Source organism: Oncorhynchus tshawytscha, linkage group LG25 (assembly GCF_018296145.1).
Source record: "Oncorhynchus tshawytscha isolate Ot180627B linkage group LG25, Otsh_v2.0, whole genome shotgun sequence".
NCBI lineage: Eukaryota > Metazoa > Chordata > Actinopteri > Salmoniformes > Salmonidae > Oncorhynchus > Oncorhynchus tshawytscha.
The window spans coordinates 27859116-27886181 of NC_056453.1; the positions used below are offsets into that span (position 1 = coordinate 27859116).

General features: G+C 44.7%; 1 protein-coding gene across 1 annotated transcript in view; it reads right to left on the reverse strand.

The window, feature by feature from the left end:
* The window catches only part of sdccag8 (SHH signaling and ciliogenesis regulator sdccag8), a 53853-nt gene that overhangs the window by 11892 nt on the left and 14895 nt on the right, over nt 1–27066 (reverse strand). Inside the window, exons 14-15 of the mRNA XM_024388201.2 lie at nt 6617–6744; nt 4536–4644 (exon numbers count right to left, since the gene is read on the reverse strand). Of these exons, the coding sequence (XP_024243969.1) occupies nt 4536–4644; nt 6617–6744 (237 nt within the window). The remainder of the gene's footprint in view (nt 1–4535; nt 4645–6616; nt 6745–27066) is intronic.

A 27066-nucleotide genomic window follows, 5' to 3' on the forward strand; every position in this document is an offset into this window, starting at 1 on the left:
TCAATAATCTGCCACGTTGCGTGACAGTTGGTATTGAATGACACGTTTCCCCAAAACAGTGTGCACTGTTCTTCAATAGCACGTGAAGTACGTTTGCTGTAGGCTGTAGTGGAGCAGGTGGAGAACTTCAAGTTCCTCAGTGTCCACATCACTAAGGAATGAACATGGTCCACACACACCAACACAGTCGTGAAAAAGGCACGACAATTTCTCTTCCCCCTCAGGAAGCTGAAAAGCTTTGGCATGGGTCCTCAGATCCTCAAAAAGTTCTACAGCTGCACCATTGAGAGCATCTTGACTTGGGTTGCAAAAATCCAGGAACTTTCAATAAATTCCCTGGTTTTCCAGAAATCCTGGTTGGAAGATTCCGGATTTCCTGTTTATTCCCTTCTGATTCTGGGAATCGTCCAACTGGGATTTCGGCCAAGTTATCATTGACTCAGTACTGGTACCCTGTGTATACAGCCAAGTTATCATTGTCTCAGTACTGGTACCCTGTGTATACAGCCAAGTTATCATTGACTCAGTACTGGTACCCTGTGTATAGCCAAGTTATCATTGACTCAGTACTGGTACCCTGTGTATACAGCCAAGTTATCATTGACTCAGTACTGGTACCCTGTGTATACAGCCAAGTTATCATTGACTCAGTACTGGTACCCTGTGTATACAGCCAGTAGTTATCATTGACTCAGTACTGGTACCCTGTGTATACAGCCAAGTTATCATTGACTCAGTACTGGTACCCTGTGTATAGCCAAGTTATCATTGACTCAGTACTGGTACCCTACGTATACAGCCAAGTTATCATTGACTCAGTACTGGTACCCTGTGTATACAGCCAAGTTATCATTGACTCAGTACTGGTACCCTGTGTATACAGCCAAGTTATCATTGACTCAGTACTGGTACCCTGTGTATAGCCAAGTTATCATTGACTCAGTACTGGTACCCTGTGTATACAGCCAAGTTATCATTGACTCAGTACTGGTACCCTGTGTATACAGCCAAGTTATCATTGACTCAGTACTGGTACCCTGTGTATACAGCCAAGTTATCATTGACTCAGTACTGGTACCCTGTGTATACAGCCAAGTTATAATTGACTCAGTACTGGTACCCTGTGTATACAGCCAAGTTATCATTGACTCAGTACTGGTACCCTGTGTATACAGCCAAGTTATCGTTATTCATTGTGTATTTATTCCTTGTGTTATTATCTTTCTATAACTGCTCTATTTTCTCTCTGCATTGTAGGGAAGGGCCCGTAAATAAGCATTTCACTGTTAGTCTACAACTATGAAGCATGTGACAAATACCATTTGATTTATACTGAACGCACACTAAGTGAATAAACGGTTTTACCACCATTTTTATTTTTTGCAAAGCTTCCAAAAGGTGAATAGCCAGGTTGTTGAAACCTTAAGGATTCTCTCATAAACAGCAACAACAGTGCTCCAACTGCCAAGTCTACCCCATTAGGTGATAGCGATAGCTCATTTCTCCAACTGTGTGATCCGAGAGAAGGTTGCTGCCATAGCTATGAATGACATTTAGCCAGTAGGTTGTTCTTTGAAAGATAGGAGCCATTGACACACTGCATTCCAAGTAAGAAATGAGAGGAGAGAATGAGATGAGCTGTAGTGTTAACCGACATCTACAGTTGAAGTCGGAAGTTTACATACACTTAGGTTGGAGTCATCAAATTATAATTTGTTTAACTCGTTTTTCAACCACTCCACAAATGTATTGTTAACAAGCTATAGTTTTGGCAAGTTGGTTAGGACATCTACTCTGTGCATGACACAAGTAATTTTTCCAACAATTGTTTACAGACAGATTATTTCCCTTATAATTCACTGTATCACAATTCCAGTGGGTCAGAAGTTTACATACACTAAGCCTTTACACAGCTTGGAAAATTCCAGAAAATTATGTCATGGCTTTAGAAGCTTCTGATAGGCTAATTGACATCATTTCTGTCAATTGGAGGTGTACCTGTTGATGTATTTCAAGGCCTTCCTTCAAACTTAGTGCCTCTTTGCTTGACATCATGAGGAAACAAAATTAAAAAGACCTCACAAAAAAAATGGTAGACCTCCACAAGTCTGGTTCATCATTGGGAAAAATGTCCAAATGCCTGAAGGTAGCACGTTCATCTGTACAAACAATAGTAAGCAAGTATAAACACCATGGGACCACGCAGCCGTTATACCGCTCAGGAAGGAGACGCGTTCTGTCTCCTAGAGATGAACGTACTTTGGTGCAAAAAGTGCAAATCAATCCCAGAACAGCAGCAAAGACTCTTGTGAAGATGCTGGAGGAAACAGGTACAAAAGTATCTATATCCACAGTAAAACCAGCCCTATATCGACATAACCTGAAAGGCCGCTCAGCAAGGAAGAAGCCACTGCTCCAAAACCACCATAAAAAATCCAGACTATGGTTTGAACTGCACATGGGGACAAAGATTGTACTTTTTGGAGAAAAAATATAACTTGGAGGAAAAGGGGGTAGGGTTGCAAGCCGTCCATCCCAACTGTGAAGCACGGGGGTGGCAGCATCATGTTGTGGGGGTGCTTTGCTGCAGGAGGGACTGGTGCACTTCACAAAATAGATGGCATCATGAGGGAGGAAGATTATGTGGATATATTGAAGCAACATCTCAAGACATCAGTCTGGAAGTTAAAGCTTGGTCACAAATGGGTCTTCCAAATGCACAATGACACCAAGCATACTTCCAAAGTTGTGGCAAAATGGCTTAAGGATAACAGAGTCAAGGCATTGGAGTGGCCATTACAAATCCCTGACTTCAAACCTATAGAAAATTTGTGGGCAGAACTGAAAAAACATGTGCGAGCAAGGAGGCCTACAAACCTGACACAGTTACACCAGCACTGTCAGGAGAAATAGGCCAAAATTCACCCAACTTATTGTGGGAAGCTTGTGGAAGGCCACCTGAAATATTAAACAATTTAAAAGGCAATGCTACCAAATACTGAGTGTATGTAAACTTCTGACCCACTGGGAATGTGATGAAAAAAATAAAAGTATGTAAACTTCAGACTTCAACTGTATGTACAGCAGTGGTTCTCAAACCTGGTCCTGGGGACCCAAAAACAGGTGCACATTTTAGTTTTTGCCTTAGCACTAACACCTGATTCAAATCATCAAAGCTTGATGATGAGTTGACCATTAGACCTTAGCTGTGTAATGCTATTGCAAAAAACTAAATATGCACCCCTTTGGGTCCCCAGGACCAGGATTGAGAACCACTGATGTACAGCTCTGTGGCAATCGAGACTTTCAGGTAAGGAGCTCCATCCTTTTCCCAAGTTGAGGTCTACTCATCCCACATTTGAGGAGCCCAAATTGGCCAGCAGGCTTTTGGCCTCCCCTCTTTCTCTTCTTCTCGCAACAGGCTGCACTTCCCCACTGTGGAGAAGGAGGAGGCCTTTGCCTTGTTTACTGTTGGGTGTAGTGGTGCAGATGAACGCAGTGCATTCATCTGGCTAGCAGGCCGGCAGCGCTTTAGCTGGCACATTGAGCATGAGGCATCGGGAGCTGAAACAGCCTGCAGACACACAACAAAAGGCCACCGCAGTGCAACACTGAATGAGGGCTACGCAGCGGATGTCGTGGTTTTACAATTGTGTGTATGTGTGTTTAGGAGAGAGAGAAAGCGAGAGCATTTAAACGTTGGCTTACAAGCTGCTGTCCTCTGTGTTAGAATTACTGAGTATGTATCTGCGTGTATGGGTGTATTCTCTTCTAAGATGAGAGTGTGTCGTCCTGTATATGGGGTTGGTAGGACCTAGGCAGGTTGGGCGGTCTGGCTGAGGCAGATTGGGGGCTGTGATGTGACTAATGTGCTTTACACTGTTTTAACAGCTGACTGGCCCAAAGGCCTGAGGTGACAAACGTGTGTGTGTGTGTGTGTGTGTCTGTCTGTGGACAGACTGGCGTGGCCCACTGCATAATGACAGCAGCTCTGATACAGCACAGTGTCGTGACAACATTGCAAAGAAACAGTGCCACGGAGAACAGATTTCACAATCTGGAGGTATGCGCAATGGTTCTTCTCATCCAATGTCATATCTGACATTATGGTCAAAGACAACAAAGGTCGAGGTCTTTCGCCGGCAACGCAATTCCAGGTTCCATCAGGCACTGAAGTCGGGCAGTGAAAATATGTCATGCTTTGAATTGCTTTTTGTTTTTTTAACTGCTGGTTATCATGACCGCATTAAAAAAAGTCTGACAGAGTGACATAAATAGTATTAAATAAGTGATAAACATGTCTGAAGAGGACTGGCCACTCTTCCGAGCCTGGTCCCTCTAGGTTTTTTCCCTGGTTCCTGTCTTTCTAAGTTTTTCCTAGCCACTGTGCTTCTGCATCTGCATTGCTTGTTCTTTTGGGGTTTTAGGCTGGGTAGCTGTAAAGCACTCTGTGACAACTGCTGAAGTAAAAAAGGCTTTGATTGACTGATAAATGTCCGGTAAATAAGTGTTAATGTCTAGTGTGGGTGTGTTACCTGCTAGTCTCTGTCAGAGTCTCCAGCTTGGTCCCCAGACTGAGACATTCATCCTTCAGTTTCCCTATCAGGGCATTCTGGGAGCTGAGGAGGGCCTCCAGCTCACCCACTGCAAGGGAACATGGGATAGCAGGATCAGTGACCACAGTCATGATACATACTGTACATTCACTCAACATCAAATATCTTGCATCCTGGACAGGTACAGGAAAAAGATGGTGAATTACATACAGTATGTTTATTTGTGCCTAAATTCATGCAATGAATGAAGTATAGTATCTTGGTGCAGATTCACCATGCAATAAAGTTGTTTACAGTTTTTAACCTTGTTGTCATGTAAAATAAATACAAATAATGACATGTTTTATTGCCACATACACCACACACAGTAGGTGCAGTGAAATGTGTTGTTTTACAGTGCCCATAGACTGACTCAACTCTTTTGGAACGATCCAACGCTCGACTTTGATCAGTCTTTGAAATGTTGTGCGGCGGTATCATCACCAACATATGTCTTTTTAAAACAATGCCGCAAGTTTGGAATGGTGTCCATTCCACCTGCTCTACCATTCTGTCACAATAGAACTCATGAAGGACTCCAGTCTTTTGAAAAGTACCTCAGATTTATAAAGAGCCTTTCAACTATTTACTATTCTGTGAAATAGCAGCCGAGTGGATATGCAGATGACTCTTCCAGGCTTAGATCTCAAGTGCTTCATGCAGGAGAGCTTATGAAGTGTTTTACCTCACCTGGCATTCACAGGGAAATTGGTAGAGCTAGACTTCAACATTGTACATTCTGGCTGAGTAAGGGTAGTTTACAGTAAAATGTTCTAGATTCTGCAGTGCTGAGACATGCTAGTCAGATTCCTTTAATTCAGAGGAAGCGAAAGAGGCTGCTATTCAGACGAGGTTGGATTCCACTGGTCGGGTTATTTACCACTAAACTAGGAGAGCGACTTAAGGGATGATGCTCAGGGGTGAAATGAACTGTGACTGTACATAAAGTAGGGAGCAATTACTAACTCCACACAGCTAATCTGGTCAAGAAAACAGAGCTGGTTTCATGTTCTCTCTAAAATGATTTTGTCATGGTGGCTTATCGACATAGTCTGCCAGTGTACAGAGGAAAAGACTCCAGAAAGCTCTGTGCTAGCCATTTGGACATAAATAGACAAAGTGCACAGCATGGACTCACAAAGCAAATACAGATATTTGGGACGTGGTGTGGAAATCTTTTTTTTTTATGTTGCGAAATTAAACTTTACAAAAAAAAGTTGGGTCGCAGGCTGGGAGCAGTAGAAAAAAACTTGCCCAAAAGAATGGTAATTAGCTAACAGGCTTTGAAAGCGGCTGGGCATGCGTAGGCCACAGAGACAAACAAGATACAAAGACAAACAAACTGGGAGTAAAAACAAACAGCGGAGAGAGAGAAAGAAAAAAAACATATCGTCTAGAGGCTATTCTGTCTACAACTACTAAAAACCAAACTGTTTAGAAAGCGAGGGAGGGGGAGGGAGGGAGGAAGAGAGGGATGGAGGGGGTGGTTGGGAGAGAGAGAAAACTAATTAGCTGGTGAGAGTGGCCATTATACGCTTTAGAGAAGGAAGTGGTCTGTGGTATTAAAGGACTAATTCCATAGGCCCAGAGAGCTTCCTGCTGAGCTTCTGATGCCATCTCTCTTTAGACAACATGTGTGCCGCCGAGCTGCGCCAAAAAGAAGCCCTTTGTTTTCCCGAGGCTTTGTTCTGGCAATCAGCATGCTTCAAGTTTCTCAAAACACAGGTAAATAAACTCGCTGGATCCAGATGGTGCAACAGATGTGAGAGCAGCACTCTGAAATCTACAGACAGTGGGCCCAGAACGCGGCCCATTTTTCCCTTTCTAAACGATAACTAATATGTAATGGCCAATCTCTGGAGTGCCAAGCATCTGCTCCCTTCGGCCAGCCAAAGGTTACAGGTGTTCCTGATGCCGTCCCTCACAGTGTGGCATGGGCCGGGTGCGGATGGGGGCATGGAGGGTGGAGAAAGGTGGGGGTGTTCTTTTGGCAGGCTGTGGCGGCGCCACCGGACACCCACCGCTCCGCTCGTGCTGCGCCTCCATTTGCTGGAGCCTCTGTGTCAGCTCCTGCTCGCGCTGCTGTGCAGAGAAGGTCAGAGCATCCATGTCCTCGCCCCGGCAGCGCTCCACACTCTCCTTCTCCTGCCTGAGCGAGAGAGACGGAGAAAAGATAGAAAGAGAGAGAAGATAGATAGAGAGGAGGGGAATAAAAAGACAGCTCATGAGGGGTGGAAGGGTAAAAGTGTCACGCCCCAGACAATAGGCCCCTGGGTGTTGAGGCAGCTGTCCACTACACAATGCAACAGAACACAGTGTACACTGAGGGGGTGAGAAGTACTGTACATGTGATGGACTAATGGTAAACAATAAAGCTGTATCGTGTGTTTCCCCTATATTAATTTAGCAGCGGCGGGATTTTTGTTTGTTTATATATAAACATATACATATACATATATAACATGTAGTTTAACATGTAGTTCAAAATAAGTTGCTAACTAGCATTAGCGCAATGCCTGGAAGTCTATGGGAACAGCTAGCAAGCTGGAAGTCTAGCTGCTCCCCTAGACTTCCAGTCATTGTGCTGACGCTAGTTAAACTGACACTAGTCAAACTGCATGCAGAGACATAAAAATGGTATCCATGAGTTCATCTGACTCTGGAGAAGTAGAAAAGGGGCTTAATTGCCAAAATCTCACGCTTTTAAAGGGATAGTGCATCTCGGCAGGATATATATTAGATACAGTACCAGTCAAAAGTTTGGACACACCTACTCATTCAAGGGTTTTTCTTTATTTTTTTACTATTTTTTATTTTTCTACATTATAGAATAATAGTGAAGACATCAAAACTAGGAAATAACACATATGGAATCATGTAGTAACCAAAAAAATGGTTAAACAAATAAAAATACATGTTATATTTGTGATTCTTCAAAGTAGCCACCCTTTCATGACAGCTTTGCACACTCTTGGCATTCTCTCAACCAGCTTCACCTGGAATGCATTGCAATTAACAGGTGTGCCTTGTTAAAAGTTCATTTGTGGAATTTCTTTCCTTCTTAATGCGTTTGAGCTAATCAGTTGTGTTGTGACAAGGTAGGGGTGGTATACAGAAGATAGCCCTATTTCGCAAAAGACCAAGTCCATATTATGGCAAGAACAGCTCAAATAAGCATAGAGAAACGACAGTCCACCATTACTTTAAGACGTGAAGGTCAGTCAATACGGAAAATTTCAAGAACTTTGAAAGTTTCTTCAAGTGCAGTCACAAAAACCAAGCGCTATGATTAAACTGGCTCTCATGAGGACCGCCACAGGAAAGGAAGACCCAAAGTTACCTCTGCTGCAGAGGAGATGTTCATTAGAGTTACCAGCCTCAGATTGCAGCCCAAATAAATGCTTCACAGAGTTCAACATCAACTGTTCAGAGGAGACTGCGTGAATCAGGCCTTAATGGATGAATTGCTACAAAGAAACCACTACTAAAGGACACCAATAAGAAGAAGAGACTTGCTTGGGCCAAGAAACACGAGCAATGGACATTAGACCGGTAGAAATCTGTCTTTTGGTCTGCTGAGTCTAAATGTGAGTCTTTGTGAGACGCCGAGTAGGTGAACGGATGATCTCTGCATGTGTAGTTCCCACCGTGAAGCATGGAGGTGGTTTTGCTGGTGATACTGTCTGTGATATATATAGAATGACAATACAGTAATGAAAATCGCAATCAAACTACTAATGTTGCTCATAGAATACAATGTCATGTTGTGCTTTTTACCGCCATCAAAAATGAGATCTCGTATCAAGACTTTTATCTTTACATTTCTAACAAAATAAACTAAAACAAATATCAATCAATCTATAGCAAATTCAACATGAACAAAACATCAATTTGAAATCTACCGACAACGGCAACCCCCCAAAAAATTGCACAAAAGTTTTTTTTAAAGTGTTAATTATGGGAGAGAACGAAAGAAAGCGACCAAACTTTTCTCCCACACTGGGTTTTGGAACAGGGCTCCAAAGTGACCGTCTCTCCAGGCCTGCTGTCGTCTGGAGTGTGAACGCAGGGGGGCGGGGTGTTGGGTTGTGGTGGTGCGCCTGCCTAGGAGACCAGGAGAGAGAGAGCGGCCACCCGCCCGGCCCCCTGCAGTGCTTGAACAGCGGCCTAAAACACCATCCATCCCCACACCAGCGCCCAGCGTGGGCTTGCAGAGCCCTCACAGCCAGCCATTTGTTACTGTTTGTTTCCAGGGGGGCCCCAGCCTCCCAGCCTCGCACCGGTGGTGTTTATCCACCAATTAGCATGAGACAGCCGGCCAGAAAGTTTCAGAGAGGACTGATGACGACTGACGAGAGTTGGAAGTTTTGAGCCAGAAGGCCAAGATGAGCCATGGTCAGAAGAGAGCGAAAGAGCGGAAGTTCGATTTGTTCTTTCTGAAGCTCTAGTGAAGATGCCCCTGAACCTTATTTCCATTTCTATAGTACAATATGATAGTAAATGATGATATATTGTAAGTAGTGCTTTTATATCGGAGATGCACTTCAGCACATAACATGTACATGTGGCCTAGGCGGCAGGTAAAGTAGCGGTTAGAGTGTTGGGCCAGTAACCAAAAAGTTGCTAGTTCGAATGCCCGAGCCGGCAAGATGAAACACCTGGCGATGATCCCTTGAGCAAGGCACTTAACCCGAATTGCTCCAGGGTCGCCGTTGATCATGGCTGACACTGGACGTGACCCCACTCTCCAAGGGTGTTTGAGGTGGAGCTGGGATATGCAAAAAAAACTAAATGTCCAATTCACAAATGCGTATAATACACACTTGTACATGTGTGAAATAGGACAGATATAAGCACCCACCTAATTAATAATAAATATCATTTACTATCTTTTGTTGTTTTTAAATATGTGATTTCATGTGTAAAATGAAATATTTTGCTGCAAAACAAATTGCCTCATTTTCTGAACCTGATTTAGGATGACTTGAGACCCATTCCATCGGTATTCCAACCCTACATAGAGAGCAACCGCCTAGAACTCCCCTAACAGAGATTTCTCACAGTTCCATATCTCTCAGTCCAGGGTCACTTTCTGTTTGCTCACTGGCTATAATTACGTGAGTGAGCGAGGCCTAATGGTCAGTGAGTCAGTCAGGAGGCAGGGCAGGGTCGACCAGCCTGATAGGGGGAACTACACTATCCCGTCCCAGCACCAGGCTCTGTGGCTAGGTCCTGGGTGCTAGAGCACTAAGTGAGGGCCCAGGGCTGCCTAAGTGGGTACTAGTCAAGCTGTTGCCCATTTGATTTGGAATACCACAGCCCATTCGAGCGCAGAGTTTGCAGCACCCCGCGGTGCTCCATGATCCACAGCCAGGAATGACCAAATGCTACGGTTCCTAAAACGAGCGCAAATTGGAGTCAGCTGCTTGGCAACACCAGCTACTGTTTAGTGTGATAATGCGTCAACCTCTCTCAAGACTAACTTTGTGAACATGTTGGTCAACTTAGATAACATCAAATTCTACACTTTTACAGTGAAAATCTAAACTGAAAAACATGGTATAGTACATGTGGAACTAGGATTGTTTTGAATAGGAGGAATAGAAGCAGTATTCAATGAGCACAGTAGGCCTGATGTTCCCACCCAGCCCAAAACAGAACAAATAAACAATATGTGATAACAGTAGCCATATAGCAGTGCTCAGTGCAACACAGATAGCATGTTCCCAAGCAAATTCATCCATTCAATGACTTACCCAACTCTGAAAACTGGAAATACTCATCACAACAATACTCTATTGCAATTACAATATACCTGGAAAACATATACTGAACCAGTTGCCATTCACTATTCTCATTCATCCCGTCATTCATACATTTACATTGATGTCAAATGATCTCTAAATAGATAGCTCCTGAGGCTAAGAATAACAGTATAAAGAGAACGAATGAATGCTGATTTGGTGTGGCACTGCCAACTGGGGGTATTTATGGCATATTGGGCGCTTGCAAGAAATGTGGTCTAATGACACCATGTACTCAGCTCAGGGAAGAATAAAGTTCAGAATCCACACACAGACACACTTTAAAGTACACCTTGTATATTTTAACACATTTATTCAGCCGCTGGTGTGTCAATTGCACTCCATTCACCCATGTCCTTCAATCTAACTAACACATCTCCCCCTCACTCTCTAAGATAGAGAAATATCAAAAGCAGCCCCTTCTAGCCTGGCTATCACTTACATAGCACAGCACAGTTTGCTCTGTGCATTATTCCGCTCTCTCCTCCGCTCTTCTCCGTCCTGGGGGCTCTTATCTCTGCTCCTATCCCTTTTTCTCTCATTCCCCTCCATTCCTCGCTCCCCCTTCCCTTGCTCTCCCTCCCACCCTTTTTCCTTTAACTAAACTGGCTCTGGCTCTCTCCATCTGGTCCCTCTTCCTTCAGCAGCCCTGCACCTGTTCACACCTCCTCTCCTGTTGGACCGCATTGAACATTTCCTCCGCTGCCAGGGCTATTCTGGCACCCGCAACCTCTCTGTCATTCAATCCATCTGTCAGAAGTGAACTTTGTTTACCGCCAGCTTCTGCTTTTCTTCTTCAAGGAGCAGCAAAGCCCCCTCAAGGTCACGGGCAGAGCGAAATGCAGTCGCCACCAATTTAACAAATACTCCCCTGATTCAGGACAGCTACACACACCCCCATACTCACAACCCACGGGGGGAGAGTGCACATTCTTTTGCAGAAACATATTTCACTCCTCTGCAAATGTAAAACTATTTTTCTTCTCACGGTTGTAAAGTTAAACAAATCTTAAAAGCTTAACCCAATGAGTCCCACCATAACGCTGGCACGTTTTGGACTTCCAGCCCCTTTAAAACATTGTGTTCGAGCTACAGACTTTGAACTACAGACTGATGGGTTGTACCATTGGATTATTCTATTTCTTCTGCATCTGTAGATACCATTAGTCTGTGTGATTAACGGGGCTGAGATAGAGCGGTGTTTGTGAGGCAAATCCCGAAAGGGCCCGGGGCGCTATGACACTCAAAAGCTACACAAGAGCCATTAGAAGGTAAGGGGTTCTTCTACATAGAAGATCATAGGAAATCCCAGGACATAGTGTTTATAATACTGTAGTAAGCTCACATACAGTTCCTTGACTTCTTCCACATTTTGTTGCATTATAGCCTGAATTAAAAATGGATTAAATTAAACAAAAAATGCCACTGGCCTACACACAATACCCCATTATGTCAAAGTGGAATTACAGTTGAAGTCAGAAGTTTACATACACATAGGTAGGAGTCATTAATTAAAACTCATTTTTCAACCACTCAACAAATTTCTTGTTAACAAACTATAGTTTTGGCAAGTCGGTTAGGACATCTACTTTGTGCATGACACAAGTCATTTTTCCAACAATTGTTTACAGACAGATTATTTAATTTATAATTCACTGTATCACAATTCCAGTGGGTCAGAAGTTTACATATACTAAGTTGACTGTGCCCTTAAACAGCTTGGAAAATTCCAGAAAATGATGTCATGGCTTTAGAAGCTTCTGTTAGGCTAATTGACATCATTTGAGTCAATTGGAGGTGTACCTGTGTATATATTTCAAGGCCTTCCTTCAAACTCAGTGCCTCTTTGCTTGACATCATGGGAAAATCAAAAGAAATCAGCAAAGACCTCAGGAAAAAAAATGGTAGACCTCCAAAAGTCTGGTTCATCATTGTGGCACCTGAAGGTGCCACGTTCATCTGTACAAAAAAAATGCTAATCAATCCCAGAACAACCTTGTGAAGATGCCGGAGGAAACATGTACAAAAGTATCTATATCCACTGTAAAACGAGTCCTATTCTGATGAAACAAAAATATAACTGTTTAGCCATAATGACCATCGTTATGTTTGGAAGAAAAAGGGGGAGGCTTGCAAGCCGAAGAACACCATCCCAACCGTGAAGCACGGGCGTGGCAGCATCATGTTGTGGGGGTGCTTTGCTGCAGGAGGAACTGGTGCACTTCACAAAATAGATGGCATCATGAGGCAGGAAAATTATGTGGACATTTTGAAGCAACATCTCAAGACATCAGTCAGGAAGTTAAAGCTTGGTCGCAAATGGGTCTTCCAAATGGACAATGACACCAAGCATACTTCTAAAGTTGTGGCAAAATGGCTTAAGGACAACAAAGTTGGAGTGGCCATCACAAAGCCCGGACCTCAATTCTATGGAAAACTCCACAATACTAACCTTATTGACAGAATGAAAAGGAAAAATATTCCAAAACATGCATCAAGACACTAAAGTAATATTGCAAAATGTGACAAAGCCGTTAACTTTTTGTCCTGAATACAAAGTGTTATGTTTGGGGCAAATCCAATACAACACATTACTGAATACCACTCTCCATATTTTCAAGCAGTGGAGGCTGCATCAAGTTATAGGTATGCTTGTAATCGTTAAGGACTAGGGAGTTTTTCAGGATAAAAAAAATAAACAGAATGTAGCTAAGCAAAGGCAAAGTCCTAGAGAAATCTGGTTCAGTCTGCTTTCCACCAGACACTGGGAGATGAATTCACCTTTCAGCAGGACAATAACCTAAAAATCTACAAGGGAGTTGCTTACCAAGACGGTGAATCAAATAAAATAAAAATGTATTTGTCACATAGACATGGTTAGCAGATGTTAATGCGAATGTTCCTGAGTGGCCGAGTTACAGTTTTGACTTAAATCTGCTTGAAAATCTATGGCAAGACCTGAAAATGGTTGTCTAGCAATGACCAACAACCAACTTGACAGACCATGAAGAATTTTGAAAAGAATCATGTGCAAATGTTGCACAATCCAGGTGTGCAAAGCTCTGAGACTTACCCAGAAAGACTCACAGCTAGAAATCGCTGCCAAAAGGTGATTCTAACATGTATTGAATTTGGGGGTTGAATACTTATCTAATCAAGACACAATATATTAGTGTTTAATCGTTCAGAAATGTTTTACAAAATGTTAACATTTTTCTTCCATGTATTTTGTGTAGATCGTTGACAAAAAAAATACAATTAAAAACATTTTAATCCCACTTTGTAACAACAAAATGTGGAAAAAGTCACCTCCAAACAGTTGTCACTGACTTTAAAAAATAAACATTCATATTTTTTTAAATCAGGTTTTTGCGGTGTCAACATTTGTCAATAAAACTAATGAATGCAACTGTTTATGTAAAATTGTTGTGTTCTACTTGTAGCCCTGGTTGTCCTGAAAAGAACATGGTAAAACACTTCATTTTGAGGCTAAATATAAAGGGCTGGATATGCAGATACAGCGCCTTGCAAAAGTATTCATTCCCCTTGGTGTTTTTCCTATTTTGTTGCATTACAACCTGTAATTTAAATGGATTTTATTTGGATTTCATGATGGACATGCACAAAATAGTCCAAATTGGTGAAGTGAAAAATAACTTCTTTAAATGTTTTCTTTTTTAAAACAGAAAAGTGGTGTGTGCATATGTATTCACCCCCTTTGCTATGAAGCCCCTAAATAAGATCTAGTGCAACCAATTACCTTCAGAAGTCACAATTAGTTAAATAGATAGCACACAGGTGGACTTTAAGTGTTACATGATCTCAGTGTGTATATATATATATATATATACACTGAGATCATGTAACACTTAAAGTCCATATATATATATATATAACACTTAAAGTCCATATATATATATATAACACTTAAAGTCCATATATATATATATATAACACTTAAAGTCCATATATATATATATATATATATATATGGACTTTAGTGTTACATGATCTCAGTATATATATATATATATATATATATATATATATATATATATATATATATATATATATATATATATATATATATCAAAAAAATACACACTGAGATCATGTAACACTTAAAGTCCATATATATATATATATATATCACTGCTCAAAAAAATAAAGGGAACATTAAAATAACACATCCTAGATCTGAATGAATGAAATATTAAATACTTTTTTCTTTACATAGTTGAATGTGCTGACAACAAAATCACAACCCATGGAGGTCTGGATTTGGAGTCACACTCAAAATTAAAGTGGAAAAACTCTCTACAGGCTGATCCAACTTTGATATAATGTCCTTAAAACAAGTCAAAATGAGGCTCAGTAGTGTGTGTGGCCTCCACGTGCCTGTATGACCTCCCTACAACGCCTGGGCATGCTCCTGATGAGGTGGCGGATGGTCTCCTGAGGGATCTCCTCCCAGACCTGGACTAAAGCATCCGCCAACTCCTGGACAGTCTGTGGTGCAACGTGGCGTTGGAGAATGGAGCGAGACATGATGTCCCAGATGTGCTCAATTGGATTCAGGTCTGGGAAACGGGCGGGCCAGTCCATAGCATCAATGCTTTCCTCTTGCAGGAACTGCTGACACACTCCAGCCACATGAGGTCTAGCATTGTCTTGCATTAGGAGGAACCCAGGGCCAACCGCACCAGCATATGGTCTCACAAGGGGTCTGAGGATCTCATCTCGGTACCTAATGGCAGTCAGGCTACCTCTGGCGAGCACATGGAGGGCTGTGCGGCCCCCCAAAGAAATGCCACCCCACACCATGACTGACTCACCGCCAAACCGGTCATGCTGGAGGATGTTGCAGGCAGCAGAATGTTCTCCACGGCGTCTCCGACTCCGTCACGTCTGTCACATGTGCTCAGTGTGAACCTGCTTTCATCTGTGAAGAGCACAGTGCGCCAGTGGCGAATTTGCCAATCTTGGTGTTCTCTGGCAAATGAAAAACGTCCTGCACGGTGTTGGGCTGTAAGCACAACCCCCACCTATGGACATCAGGCCCTCATACCACCCTCATGGAGTCTGTTTCTGACCGTTTGAGCAGACACATGCACATTTGTGGCCTGCTGGAGGTCATTTTGCAGGCCTCTGGCAGTGCTCCTCCTGCTCCTCCTTGCACAAAGGCGGAGGTAGCGGTCCTGCTGCTGGGTTGTTGCCCTCCTACGGCCTCCTCCACGTCTCCTGATGTACTGGCCTGTCTCCTGCTAGCCCCTCCATGCTCTGGACACTACGCTGACAGACACAGCAAACCTTCTTGCCACAGCTCGCATTGATGTGCCATCCTGGATGAGCTGCACTACCTGAGCCACTTGTGTGGGTTGTAGACTCGGTCTCATGCTACCACTAGAGTGAAAGCACCGCCAGCATTCAAAAGTGACCAAAACATCAGCCAGGAAGCATAGGAACTCAGAAGTGGTCTCTGGTCCCCACCTGCAGAACCACTCCTTTATTGGGGGTGTCTTGCTAATTGCCTATAATTTCCACCTCTATTCCAGTTGCACAACAGCATGTGAAATGTATTGTCAATCAGTGTTGCTTCCTAAGTGGACAGTTTGACTTCACAGAAGTGTGATTGACTTGGAGTTACATTGTGTTGTTTAAGTGTTCCCTTTATTTTTTGAGCATATATATACATATATATATATATATATATACACACACACACCTGTTCCGAAAGGCCCCCCCAGAGTCTGCAACACCACTAAGCAAGGGGCACCACCAAGCAAGCGGCACCATGAACACCAAGGAGCTCTCCAAACAGGTCAGGGACAAAGTTGTGGAGAAGTACAGATCAGGGCAGGGTTATAAAAAATATCCGAAACTTTGAACATCCCACTGAGCACCATTAAATCCATTATTAAAAAATAGAAAGAATACGGCACAACAACAAACCTGCCAAGAGAGGGCCGCACACCAGAACTGACGGACCAGGCAAGGAAGGCATTAATCAGAGAGGAAACTAAGAGACCAAAGATAACCCTGAAGGAGCTGCGTAGCTCCACAGCGGAGATGGAAGTATCTGTCCATAGGACCATTTTAAGCCGTACACTCCACATTGCTGGGCTTTATGGAAGAGTGGCCAGAAAAAAAGCCATTGCTTGATGAAAAAAAATAAGCAAACACGTTTGGTGTTCGGCAAAAGGCATGTGGGAGACATATGGAAGAAGGTACTCTGGTCAGATGAGACTAAAATTGAGCTTTTTGGAAAACACTATGTCTGGCACAAACCCAACACCGAGAACATCATCCCCACAGTGAAGCATGGTAGTAGTAGCATTATGATGTGGGTATGTTTTTCCCCATCGGCAGGGACTGGGAAACTGGTCAGAATTGAAGGAATGATGGATGGCACTAAATACAGGGAAATTCTTGAGGGAAACCTTTTTCAGTCTTCCAGAGATTTGAGACTGGGACGTAGGTTCACCTTCCAGCAGGACAATGACCCTAAAGCATACTGCTAAAGCAACACCCGAGTGGTTTAAGGGGAAACATTTACATGTCTTGGAATGGCCAAGTCAAAGCCCAGACCTCAATCCAATTGAGAATATGTTGTATGACTTAAAGATTGTTGTACACCAGCAGAACCCATCCAACTTGAAGGAGCTGGAGAAGTTTTAGTCCTAAATATTTCTACACACTACCCTCTGTAGCCCCTTACGGTCAAATGCCAAGCAGTTGCCATACCAAGCGGTGATGCAGCCAGTTAAGATGCTGTCAGTGATGCAGCTCTAGAACTTTTTGAGGATCTGACGGCCCATGCCAAATCTTTTCAGTGCCCTCCTCACTACCTTGTTGGTGTGTTTGGACCATGATAGGTCCTTAGTGATGTGGACACTGGGAATTTTAAGCTCACTACAGCCACGTCAATGTGAATGGGGCGTGCTCGGCCCCCGTTTCCTGTAGTCCACGATCAGCTCCTTTGTCTTGCTGACGTTGAAGGAGAGGCTGTTGTTCTGGAACCACACTGACAGGTCTCTAACCTCCTCCCTATAGGCCAGGAATGGGCAACTTTGATGGAGGTGGGGACCACAAAAAAATCACAACTCCTCATGACATGCAGCATCCTTTGCATACCCACATCCATACCCCCCACCCCTTACATTGCAAGCAAAACATTTTAGCGGCCCCCTTCTTGAGAGCAGAGATACGTTTTTTTGTGTGTTTTAGTGGTAATGTCATGAACGTCTACACACTTTTCCATGCGGCGTAGAGAAAATGTTGCAGTTTTAAAGCAAGTTTGCTGCAATTCTGCACATTTTGCCATGGGGTGGAGAGAAGATTTTCCAATTTTATAACTCATTTCGTGCAATTGTACTCCATTGCCATAGGGCAGAGAGGAAAATGAGCTGTAAATTTCTGAAAATTCTACACATTTTGCCATACAGTAGGGTGGAGAGAAATGTTTGCAGTTTTTTAATACGATACTGAGTGAGTAACAATAACAAAATCAATGTGGGCCCCCCGGCCAGTAATTTGACCAGGATTACTAAGTTTAGATAGCTAGACTAATTTACCAATCTAAAAAAATGTATCGATCATGTGTATATTGTGTATTCTACTATTGTAACTTGCAACAGTAAGTTAAGACTCAAATTTAGTTTTTATGGGGGGGGCTTGATCCGAGGGCCTTCAAAAGGGGGACCAATTGCCCACCCCTGCTATATATATATGCTGTCTTATTGTCTTTGGTGATCAGGTCTACCACCGTTGTGTCGTCTGCAAACTTAATGGCCTGCGTGGCCACCTAGTCATGGGTGAACAGAGAGTAACGGAGGGGACTAAGTACACATCCCTGAGGGGCCACCGTGTTGAGAGTCAGCTTGTCGGATGTGTTGTTGCCTATTCTCACCCCAGGCGGCCCATCAGGAAATATAGTTGCAGAGGGATACTATATGTCACACATTGGCCTCAAGTATGCTGGAATGCATAAGTGCCCCAGCTGTTTTTGGTTTGTGTGTGTACATATGTGCACGAGACAGAATGAGTTGAAAGATGAAATGGGGAGAGTGAGTGTATTTGAAAGACAGTCCAAGAGGTATCATCTTTGTGACTTCACATAGCCCTGTCTGTCTGTGTGGCAGGCAGCATCAGTGGCTCTCTCAGCCTTGCGGCCCAGTGGCCAGTGCTTTTATCCAGAGGAACAACCTCTCTCCCTCCCTCTCTCTCTTTCAATCTCTCCCTTTCTGTCCTGGCCTTGCCTGGGCTCCCCTCCATCAGCCCAGCGCCGGTACCACACAGAGCAGATGGCATCAGGAGTTGATCACAAAGAGAGGAGCCCACACAAAGAGGTGGTACTGAGAGGGATGAGTTGGGCACAGCCCCCGCGACCCTCCAGCTCCCATCTCCTGTCGCGTTTAAACACACTCTTTGTTTTCCTCCATTCAATGGCCACTGCTTCTGTAGAAGGTTTTTGATTCCTGACCATTAGAGCTGCGGCTGTGTTTTATGTTACAGAATGGTGTTGATTTGTGTGACGCTGAGGTGGGTTGAATGGCAACAACCCTCTATGTTAGCGTAGGGGGAACAGGTAGGGGGCACAGGTTGGGCTCTGACAGAGGCCCTCCAGTTTGGAATGGGGCGGGGGGGGTGGGGGTGCAGTGCGTCATGATGTGGGTGTAAGTCACAATACAGGTGTTACAAGCTCGTTTCACAGAGGGAGAAACTATATTATTTCTGTCTTTGGTCTCGCTCCCGCAATCTTTCACTCAGTAGCTTACTCGATGTGCTATTGTGCTAATTGTTTATCTTATCGTGCCATTTCAATGAATGAAATGGGATGTTTGTATAGATGGAGTAAAATTGTTACAGTTTTACATAACCCATAGTGGATTCCTATTATTTCCGAACCCAACGAAAATAAATAACATGATAAAAGGGCAAATGCATTTTCATGAGATGAGTTGCAATTAATATCAAAATTTAAAATGAACAGGCTTATTTATGCATGAGGTCGTCAACACTATCACCTTTTTGTTGAAATGAGACCACAGACATCCATACAGAAATTCTCTCCGCTTACAAGAAAGTGATCATAGGTGTCCTTTAACCCCATCGGTACTGAGACCCCAGCAAAAAAAAAAAGTGGCTTTTAATTTGACTTTCACTTACAGTGGCTTGTGAAAGTATTCACCCCCTTTGGCATTTTTCCTATTTTGTTGCCTTACAACCTGGAATTAAAATGGATTTTGGGGAGGTTTGTATCATTTTATTTGCACAACATGCCTCCCACTTTGAAGATGCAAAATATTTTTTATTGGGAAACAAACAAGAAATAAGACACACAAAAAAACTGAACACTTGAGTGTGCATAACTATTCACCCCCCCCCCAAAGTCAATACTTTGTAGAGCCACCTTTTGCAGCAATTACAGCTGTAAGTCTCTGGGGGTATGTCTCTATAAGCTTGGCACATCTAGCCACTGGGATTTTTGCCCATTCTTCAAGGCAAAACTGCTCCAGCTACAACAATCTTATACAACAATCTTTAAGTCATACAACAGATTCTCAATTGAATTGAGGTCTGGGCTTTGACTAGGCCATTCCAAGACATGTAAATGTTTCCCGTTAAACCACTCGAGTGTTGCTTTAGCAATATGCTTAGGGTCATTGTCCTGCTGGAAGGTGAACCTCTGTCCCAGTCTCAAATCTCTGGAACACTGAAAAAAGTTTCTCAAGAATTTCCCTGTATTTAGCACCATCCATCATTGTTTCAAATCTGACCAGTTTCCCAGTCCCTGCCGATGAAAAACATACCCACAGCATGCTGTTGCCACCACCATGCTTCACTGTGGGGATGTTATCCTCGGGGTGATGAGAGGTGTTGGGTTTGTGCCAGACATAGCTTTTTCTTTGATGGCCAAAAAGCTCAATCTAACCAAAGTACCTTCTTCCATATGTTTGGGGAGTCTCCCACATGCTTTTTGGCGAACACCAAACGTGTTTGCTTATTTTTTTCTTCTAGCAATGGCTTTTTTCTGGCCACTCTTCCGTAAAGCCCAGCTCTGGCTTAAAGTGGTTCTATGGACAGATAGTCCAGTCCAATCTCCACTGTGGAGCTTTGCAGCTCCTTCAGGGTTATCTTTGGTCTCTTTGTTGCCTCTCTGATTAATGCCCTCTTGCCTGGTCCGTGAGTTTTGGTGGGCGGCCCTCTCTTGGCAGGTTTGTTTGCCCTATTTTTTTGTACTGACGCTCTTGCACCGGCTCTATGCACACTGACTGGACTTTACCCACACATACTACACTGACACTCCAGCACACACACGCATATTGATGCCACACACGCTGCTGCTACTCTGTTTATTATCTATCCTGATTGCTTAGTCACTTTTACCCCTACCTACATGTACATATTACCTTAATGACTCGGTACCGGTACTCCTTGTATATAGCCTCGTTATTCTATTGTGTTACTATTTCATCTTTGTATTTTGCAAATTTTTCTTTAACTCTGCATTGTTAGGAAAGGGTTCGTACAAGTAAGCATTTCACGGTACCATCTACTCTTGTTGTATTCAGCGCATGTGACAAGGCAAATGTTGAGGAAAATGGATCTAAAAATGGCAAAACTTGCATCACATAACTTGCTTGCTCTCTATTAAACCTTTAGGATCTGATGCATAATATTGCATATTTATAACATATTCTGAGGAATTTCAACTGTGGGGTTAGAGTGTAACCGTTAGATGTACACTAACAACAAAATCATGTAAATAATTGAACTAAATAAGTGTATTCTAGCTGTATTTAAAGAGTATGTAGCGAATAGCTGTACCTGTAACAACGCAGATTCTATCTACCTGCTCCACATGATAGAAGAGAGATATTGACCAGGGAGTAAATGGAAGGAAGACTGTGCCTGTGTCTTGGTGAGAGGAGGGAAGCAGGGATGGTAACCCATCTTCCAGAAACAGTAAGTAGGGCACTCTCTCTGGACAGAGTTGGCCCGAGCGGGAACAGTTGCACCCGACAGATTTGCCTCCATTTTGCCTGAGGACTCTCAGCGTTCTATTATGTACCACCCGGCAACATGAAGAGATGGAGGAATGGGGAATGGAGAGACGGTGGCATAGAAACACAGGAAAGGGACTGTTGCCCTATCTGCTGAGGAAGAGTGGTACTGTTCATTGATACTTTGTCACTAGAAGATGCATGTGTTTGGTCAAAAGAAAGTCTGGGCCTGAATGGAGGCTGCCTGCCATGAAATGCTTCCTAAAAATGTATTTTAAACATTTAAAGAATTAAAGTAGGTATGGTTATGTCAGCACCAATTTCAAGACGTGTGTGTTAATTACAATGTATATGTTTTATAGAAACACTCTGAAATGTAAGATAAGGCTGTGATTGGAATTTCCTTGCTCGATTCTGAAAGAATAGCCAATTATTTTGTGACGAGAAAAAAAAAACAAGGGAAAAAAAGCATCGTCACCAAACCCCATAAAATACCATATTCAATATACTCCATCTGCATTCAGTGACCAGTACAGAAGTCAAATAATACAAGGAAAATGGAAATGGAAATATGAATCTTCCATTTCTATTTGTGGTTATACTGTAGCACCTATAAACAGTTGACTTGACATGAGGCACATCCTAAAACCTGACTCAATATCCCAACAAATAGCTGTGATGCCCTCTGTACCTTCCTCGCAAAGGTTATAAAAAGAGAGGGGGGAAGAGACACGTTCTCTGGAGCAGGTTGGTCTCTGTACCTTGACACGTGAGAGGGCCGGGCTGGCCGAGGCACGGTGGCAGGGAGAGGGGCACCCAACAGCGAGGCGAGAAGACACGGCAAGGTCTCATCCCAGGCCAATGGGCACACCACTGTCAACATCATGACACTCTGCGGTTCCCCTGCACACTCCCGCCTGGCCGCCAGCCTTCCCAGCTGCCCTATCCGTTACTGTCTGATTAGTTCTGCTAAGCAGCCCCTCCCCTGCCAGCCTTGCCGCCATCTGCTACCGAACAAGATGGCTGCCGCCCAGCTCCCGCTCAGTGCCTGCCCTCCTACCTGGCAGCGCCGGCGCCTGCGCTTACCCCAAAGTGCTAACACAGGTTCTCTCGGCTGGCAGCAGGCTCAGCGGACGAGATTTCATTACTACTACTTTGACAAGAGCGAGGCCTGTGTGCCACTGGCTCTTTTATCCTGCCTCTGATTGTACAACCACCTCCCACTGACTTGGTTTGCAGCAGTTTGATTCTCCACATAAATCTCCCTCTGGCATCTAGCTGCATCTGCTCACTATTTTATTCATTTTCAGATTCCCACCCTTTCAGGGCCTGTTTCCCCCTCTCTGCACTAACAGGAGAGAGAGCAAGAGTGAAAAACAGAAATAGGGAGGGCAGAGAAGCGTGTCGTGTTTAATGGAATTTTGAGATCAAATGATAAACTTTTGATCCCAGGCACAGTGGTGGTCGCAGCTTTGTTTCTGTAGCCCAAATGGTTCCCTGCTGCTGTGTGGGTGAAAGGCCACATGAAGGAGAGGGGGGACTCTCAGACAGTTCATAGTGTATCGAAGGTGTCTGTCATATCAATTGCCACATCCAACTCAATGGAAAAGGTCATTGAAAATATCAGAACCAAACCGAGCCAGCGAATGAATGTCCTTGCAATGCCTGTGGGTTCAAATGTCTATGTTATTCTCACTACTGTAGCGTTAATTTGAACAGGACCCAGGTACAGTCAGCCATCTGAAATAGGTGAATACTATCGCTATGTCTGTGGCAGACTGGCAGCAAAGGAACAGAATGGTCAAGGTACACGGAACCACACAGTCACGTAGTTGCCTCATCAATTCATCCACACAAACACTGATCTACCAAGTGAACTGGCCAGATGACCATTCCTTCTTTGGGAGTATTGTGATGTATCTAGAATGTTCTGTCCATCCGTTCACCACAAACAGATGGAAGGCTTGTCTGGGTTTGCTTTGACAGAGGCATCATTAGTATTTGGGAGTTTGATGTGTATGTCTACGCCTGCAGGTTCCTCCTTCGAGCAGGGACATGCTTATCAATCTATCCAAACTTTGGGCCCCACATTGCCAACGACAGTTCTCAAACACCATCATTAAAATGGATGCAGAATTTCATGTGGATGAAATGTGGATGAAAGCCTATTTCCCTTCCAAGCCTCAGTATAGAGCATTGCCACCAAACACAAAGTGGACATTTTGAGGTTTTGAATATCTGGCAAGTGATGGGAATGAAAGAATGCTGTTTAATTTTTAGGCATGTTTTTTTGTTTCGCCCTATTGGGTCCCCTGAGTAGAGCAGAGGAGGGAAGGGGAGAGGGAGGGGAACGACAAAAAGACAGGAGCAAACAAACCAACAAACAATGGGACTAAAGCCCGGGCTCAAAGGCGTCAGAAGGAGCTGAACAGAGTGGGGGGGATTAGGACATATCCTCAGCTGCCCAACGCACAGCTGGCTGATGATCCAATGCTGGAGCTGACGGGGGGCTCATTTTCAGTGCCATCCACCACAGGGCCTGGGGGGTGCTCTCTGTGTGTGTGTGTGTGTGTGTGTGTGTGTGTGTGTGTGTGTGTGTGGAAAGAAGAGAGCTCCCAAAAAACAAACAAAAGGCAAAAAGTGCTTCATGTCCCCCCCCATTTCAAGGGGAGCTGTGATCATTCAGCCCGTGAGATGAAGACACACAAAAAGCATGAATCAAAGGCCCGTCTCAGAAGCCTGGTCACACAGATGCCTGCCTTCCAGCCCCCTCTTCCCCTGGAAGTGACACAGAGAGGGCGTCCCCCTCTACAAAGGCCCCGTACCTCCCAAAGTGAACAGCGGGGGCGCCGCACTGACTGACACTCACAGAGACCACCCCCGAAAGGGATTTAGATGGATTTGTGTCTGTAGTGTGGTAGAGTTTGCGTTAGGGGAGAAAGAGAGAGCGGCCTGTTAGATTGGCCTGAAGGAGGAGTGTGGCCATGGACAGATGTCTGCTGCATCTGTGCTCCGTTGCTGGCCCTCTCTCGCCAACCTCCCCCTGTAGTTCACATAAACACCCCCTGCCTAACAAAAAGCCCTCCACTGCCAACGGCTGGCTGCACTGGTCACTGGCTCACTTAAAGGGCCAGTTCAATGAAAAGCAACAATGTTGAATGTTGTTCTTCCTCATAAGAAGAGTAGAATGGAGGCTTTCGTTGCCTTCAGTGTTCTGTGTTTAGGCCTCTCCTTGAGCAGACTAGTGAGCCAAAGTAAGGCCAGACTGGAGAATACCAACCATCCTTCTTGTTCAGGTCATCTCAGCTTTTACAACAGAAGGAAGGAGCTAACAGGAAACTCTGATAGATGGAGCACAGGTTGACCGTACTTCTCGCTAGATCACAGAAGCTTGCTGTATGACAGAGGAAAGCACCAGAGGTCTCAGTGCACCACCGTACAGTAGTCAGAAAGACACACATGGTGGAGCATCACGTCCATCTCCACAGCTGTCTGGATTAGACAAGCCCACTTAAAGACAGATCAGAGCTCCACAGCGTCGGACAGGGGATGAGACCACGGTTCACTCTGTACCACTCTGTCTCTCCTCTGCATGGCAGCGGGGCACATCTGTGCCTGGCTCTGATCTAACACCTCGGCCGGGGGTGAGGAGGTGGCGGGAGGAGGAGACTGAACTGAGCGGCTGGCAGGCCATCGGAAGGAGAGAGAGGCGCTGATCCTACCCGCCGTGTGCTGGGCGGACGGGCACAGGGCACAGGCAGGTGCCAGCAGGGCCAATCTGCCGCTGACCGCCAGCCGACCCAGTGCCACACGGAGGAGAAACAAAGGAAGCAGAAACTGTCGGCTGCTGCTATCCACTGCTACACGCCATTTTGAGCTAACGAAAAGACTTGTAAATCTTCTAGTCTATTGTAAAGAGGATGGAATGTAGCATACTGTATGTAGGTGGAGCTGGAACGATGAGCAAATGCTCCAAAAATACTTTATGGTGGTCCAAGGAAAGTTGCATTTAAAAAACTAGATGTCACGATGACAGCAGCTGCTAGAATATTCCCCCCAAAATATTTTTAACACATTTTTGTATTAACTTGTAAATTGGCTTATAGTTTTTGGAATGCAGAAATAGAAAGAACATACTGTAGCTACAGCCTGATTCCTTTTATGAGCTGGTAAAACATCTAGACAGTGTGTGTGCCATTGCCAATGTAAGACAAACATCAGTTGCTATTGAAACAGGTTTATTTTTATCAACATCATCGATAGATTGCTACACATTGTGAATGAAGAGAAAACAGCATATCCCTTTCCATACTGCTATCTCTGTCCCCCGTCTCTGTCCCTACTGCTATTCCTGTCCCCGTCCCTACCTCTGTCCCTACTGCTATCCCTGTCCCTACTGCTATCCCTGTCCCTACTGCTATCCCTGTCCCCCGTCTGTCCTTACTGCTATCCCTGTCCCCATCCCTACCTCTGTCCATACTGCTATCCCTGTCCCTACTGCTATCCCTGTCCCCTACCTCTGTCCATACTGCTATCCCTGTCCCCGTCCCTACCTCTGTCCCTACTGCTATCCCTGTCCCCTGTATCCCTGTCCCTACTGCTATCCCTGTCCCCTGTTTCTGTCCATACTGCTATCCCTGTCCCCCTACCTCTGTCCATACTGCTATCCCTGTCCCTACTGCTATCCCTGTCCCCAGTCTCCCTGTCCCTACTGCTATCCTGTCCATACTGCTATCCTATTCCTGTCCCCAGTCCCTACCTCTGTCCCTACCTATCCCTGTCCCTCCTGCTATCCCTGTCCCTACTGCTATCCCTGTCCCCAGTCTGTCCTTACTGCTATCCCTGTCCCCGTCCCTACCTCTGTCCATACTGCTATCCTTACCTCTGTCCATACTGCTATCCCTGTCCCCCGTCTCTGTCCCTACCTCTGTCCATAATGCTATTCCTGTCCCTACCTCTGTCCATAATGCTATTCCTGTCCCTACCTCTGTCCCTACTGCGATCCCTGTTCCCCGTCTCTCTCCATACTGCTATCCCTGTCCCCTGTCTCTCTCCATACTGCTATCCCTGTCCCCAGTATCCATACTGCTATCACCCTGTCCCTACCTCCGTCCATACTGCTATCCCTATCCCTGTCCCTACCTCCGTCCATACGGCTATCCCTGTCCCTACCTCCGTCCATACGGCTATCCCTGTCCCTACCTCCGTCCATACGGCTATCCCTGTCCCTACCTCCGTCCCTGCTATCCCTGTCCATCCGTCCCGTCCGTCCTATACCCTGTCCCTACCTCCGTCCATACGGCTATCCCTGTCCCTACCTCCGTCCATACGGCTATCCCTGTCCCTACCTCCGTCCATACGGCTATCCCTGTCCCTACCTCCGTCCATACGGCTATCCCTGTCCCATACCTCCGTCCATACGGCTATCCCTGTCCCCCTACCTATCCCTGTCCATCCGTCCATACGGCTATCCCTGTCCCTACCTCCGTCCATACGGCTATCCCTGTCCCTATCCCTGTCCCTACCTCTGTCCATACGGCTATCCCTGTCCATAATGCTATTCCTGTCCCTCTCTGTCCATACTGCTATCCCTGTCCCCTATCCCTGTCCCCGTCCATACTGCTATCCCTGTCCCGTTTCTGTCCATACTGCTATCCCTGT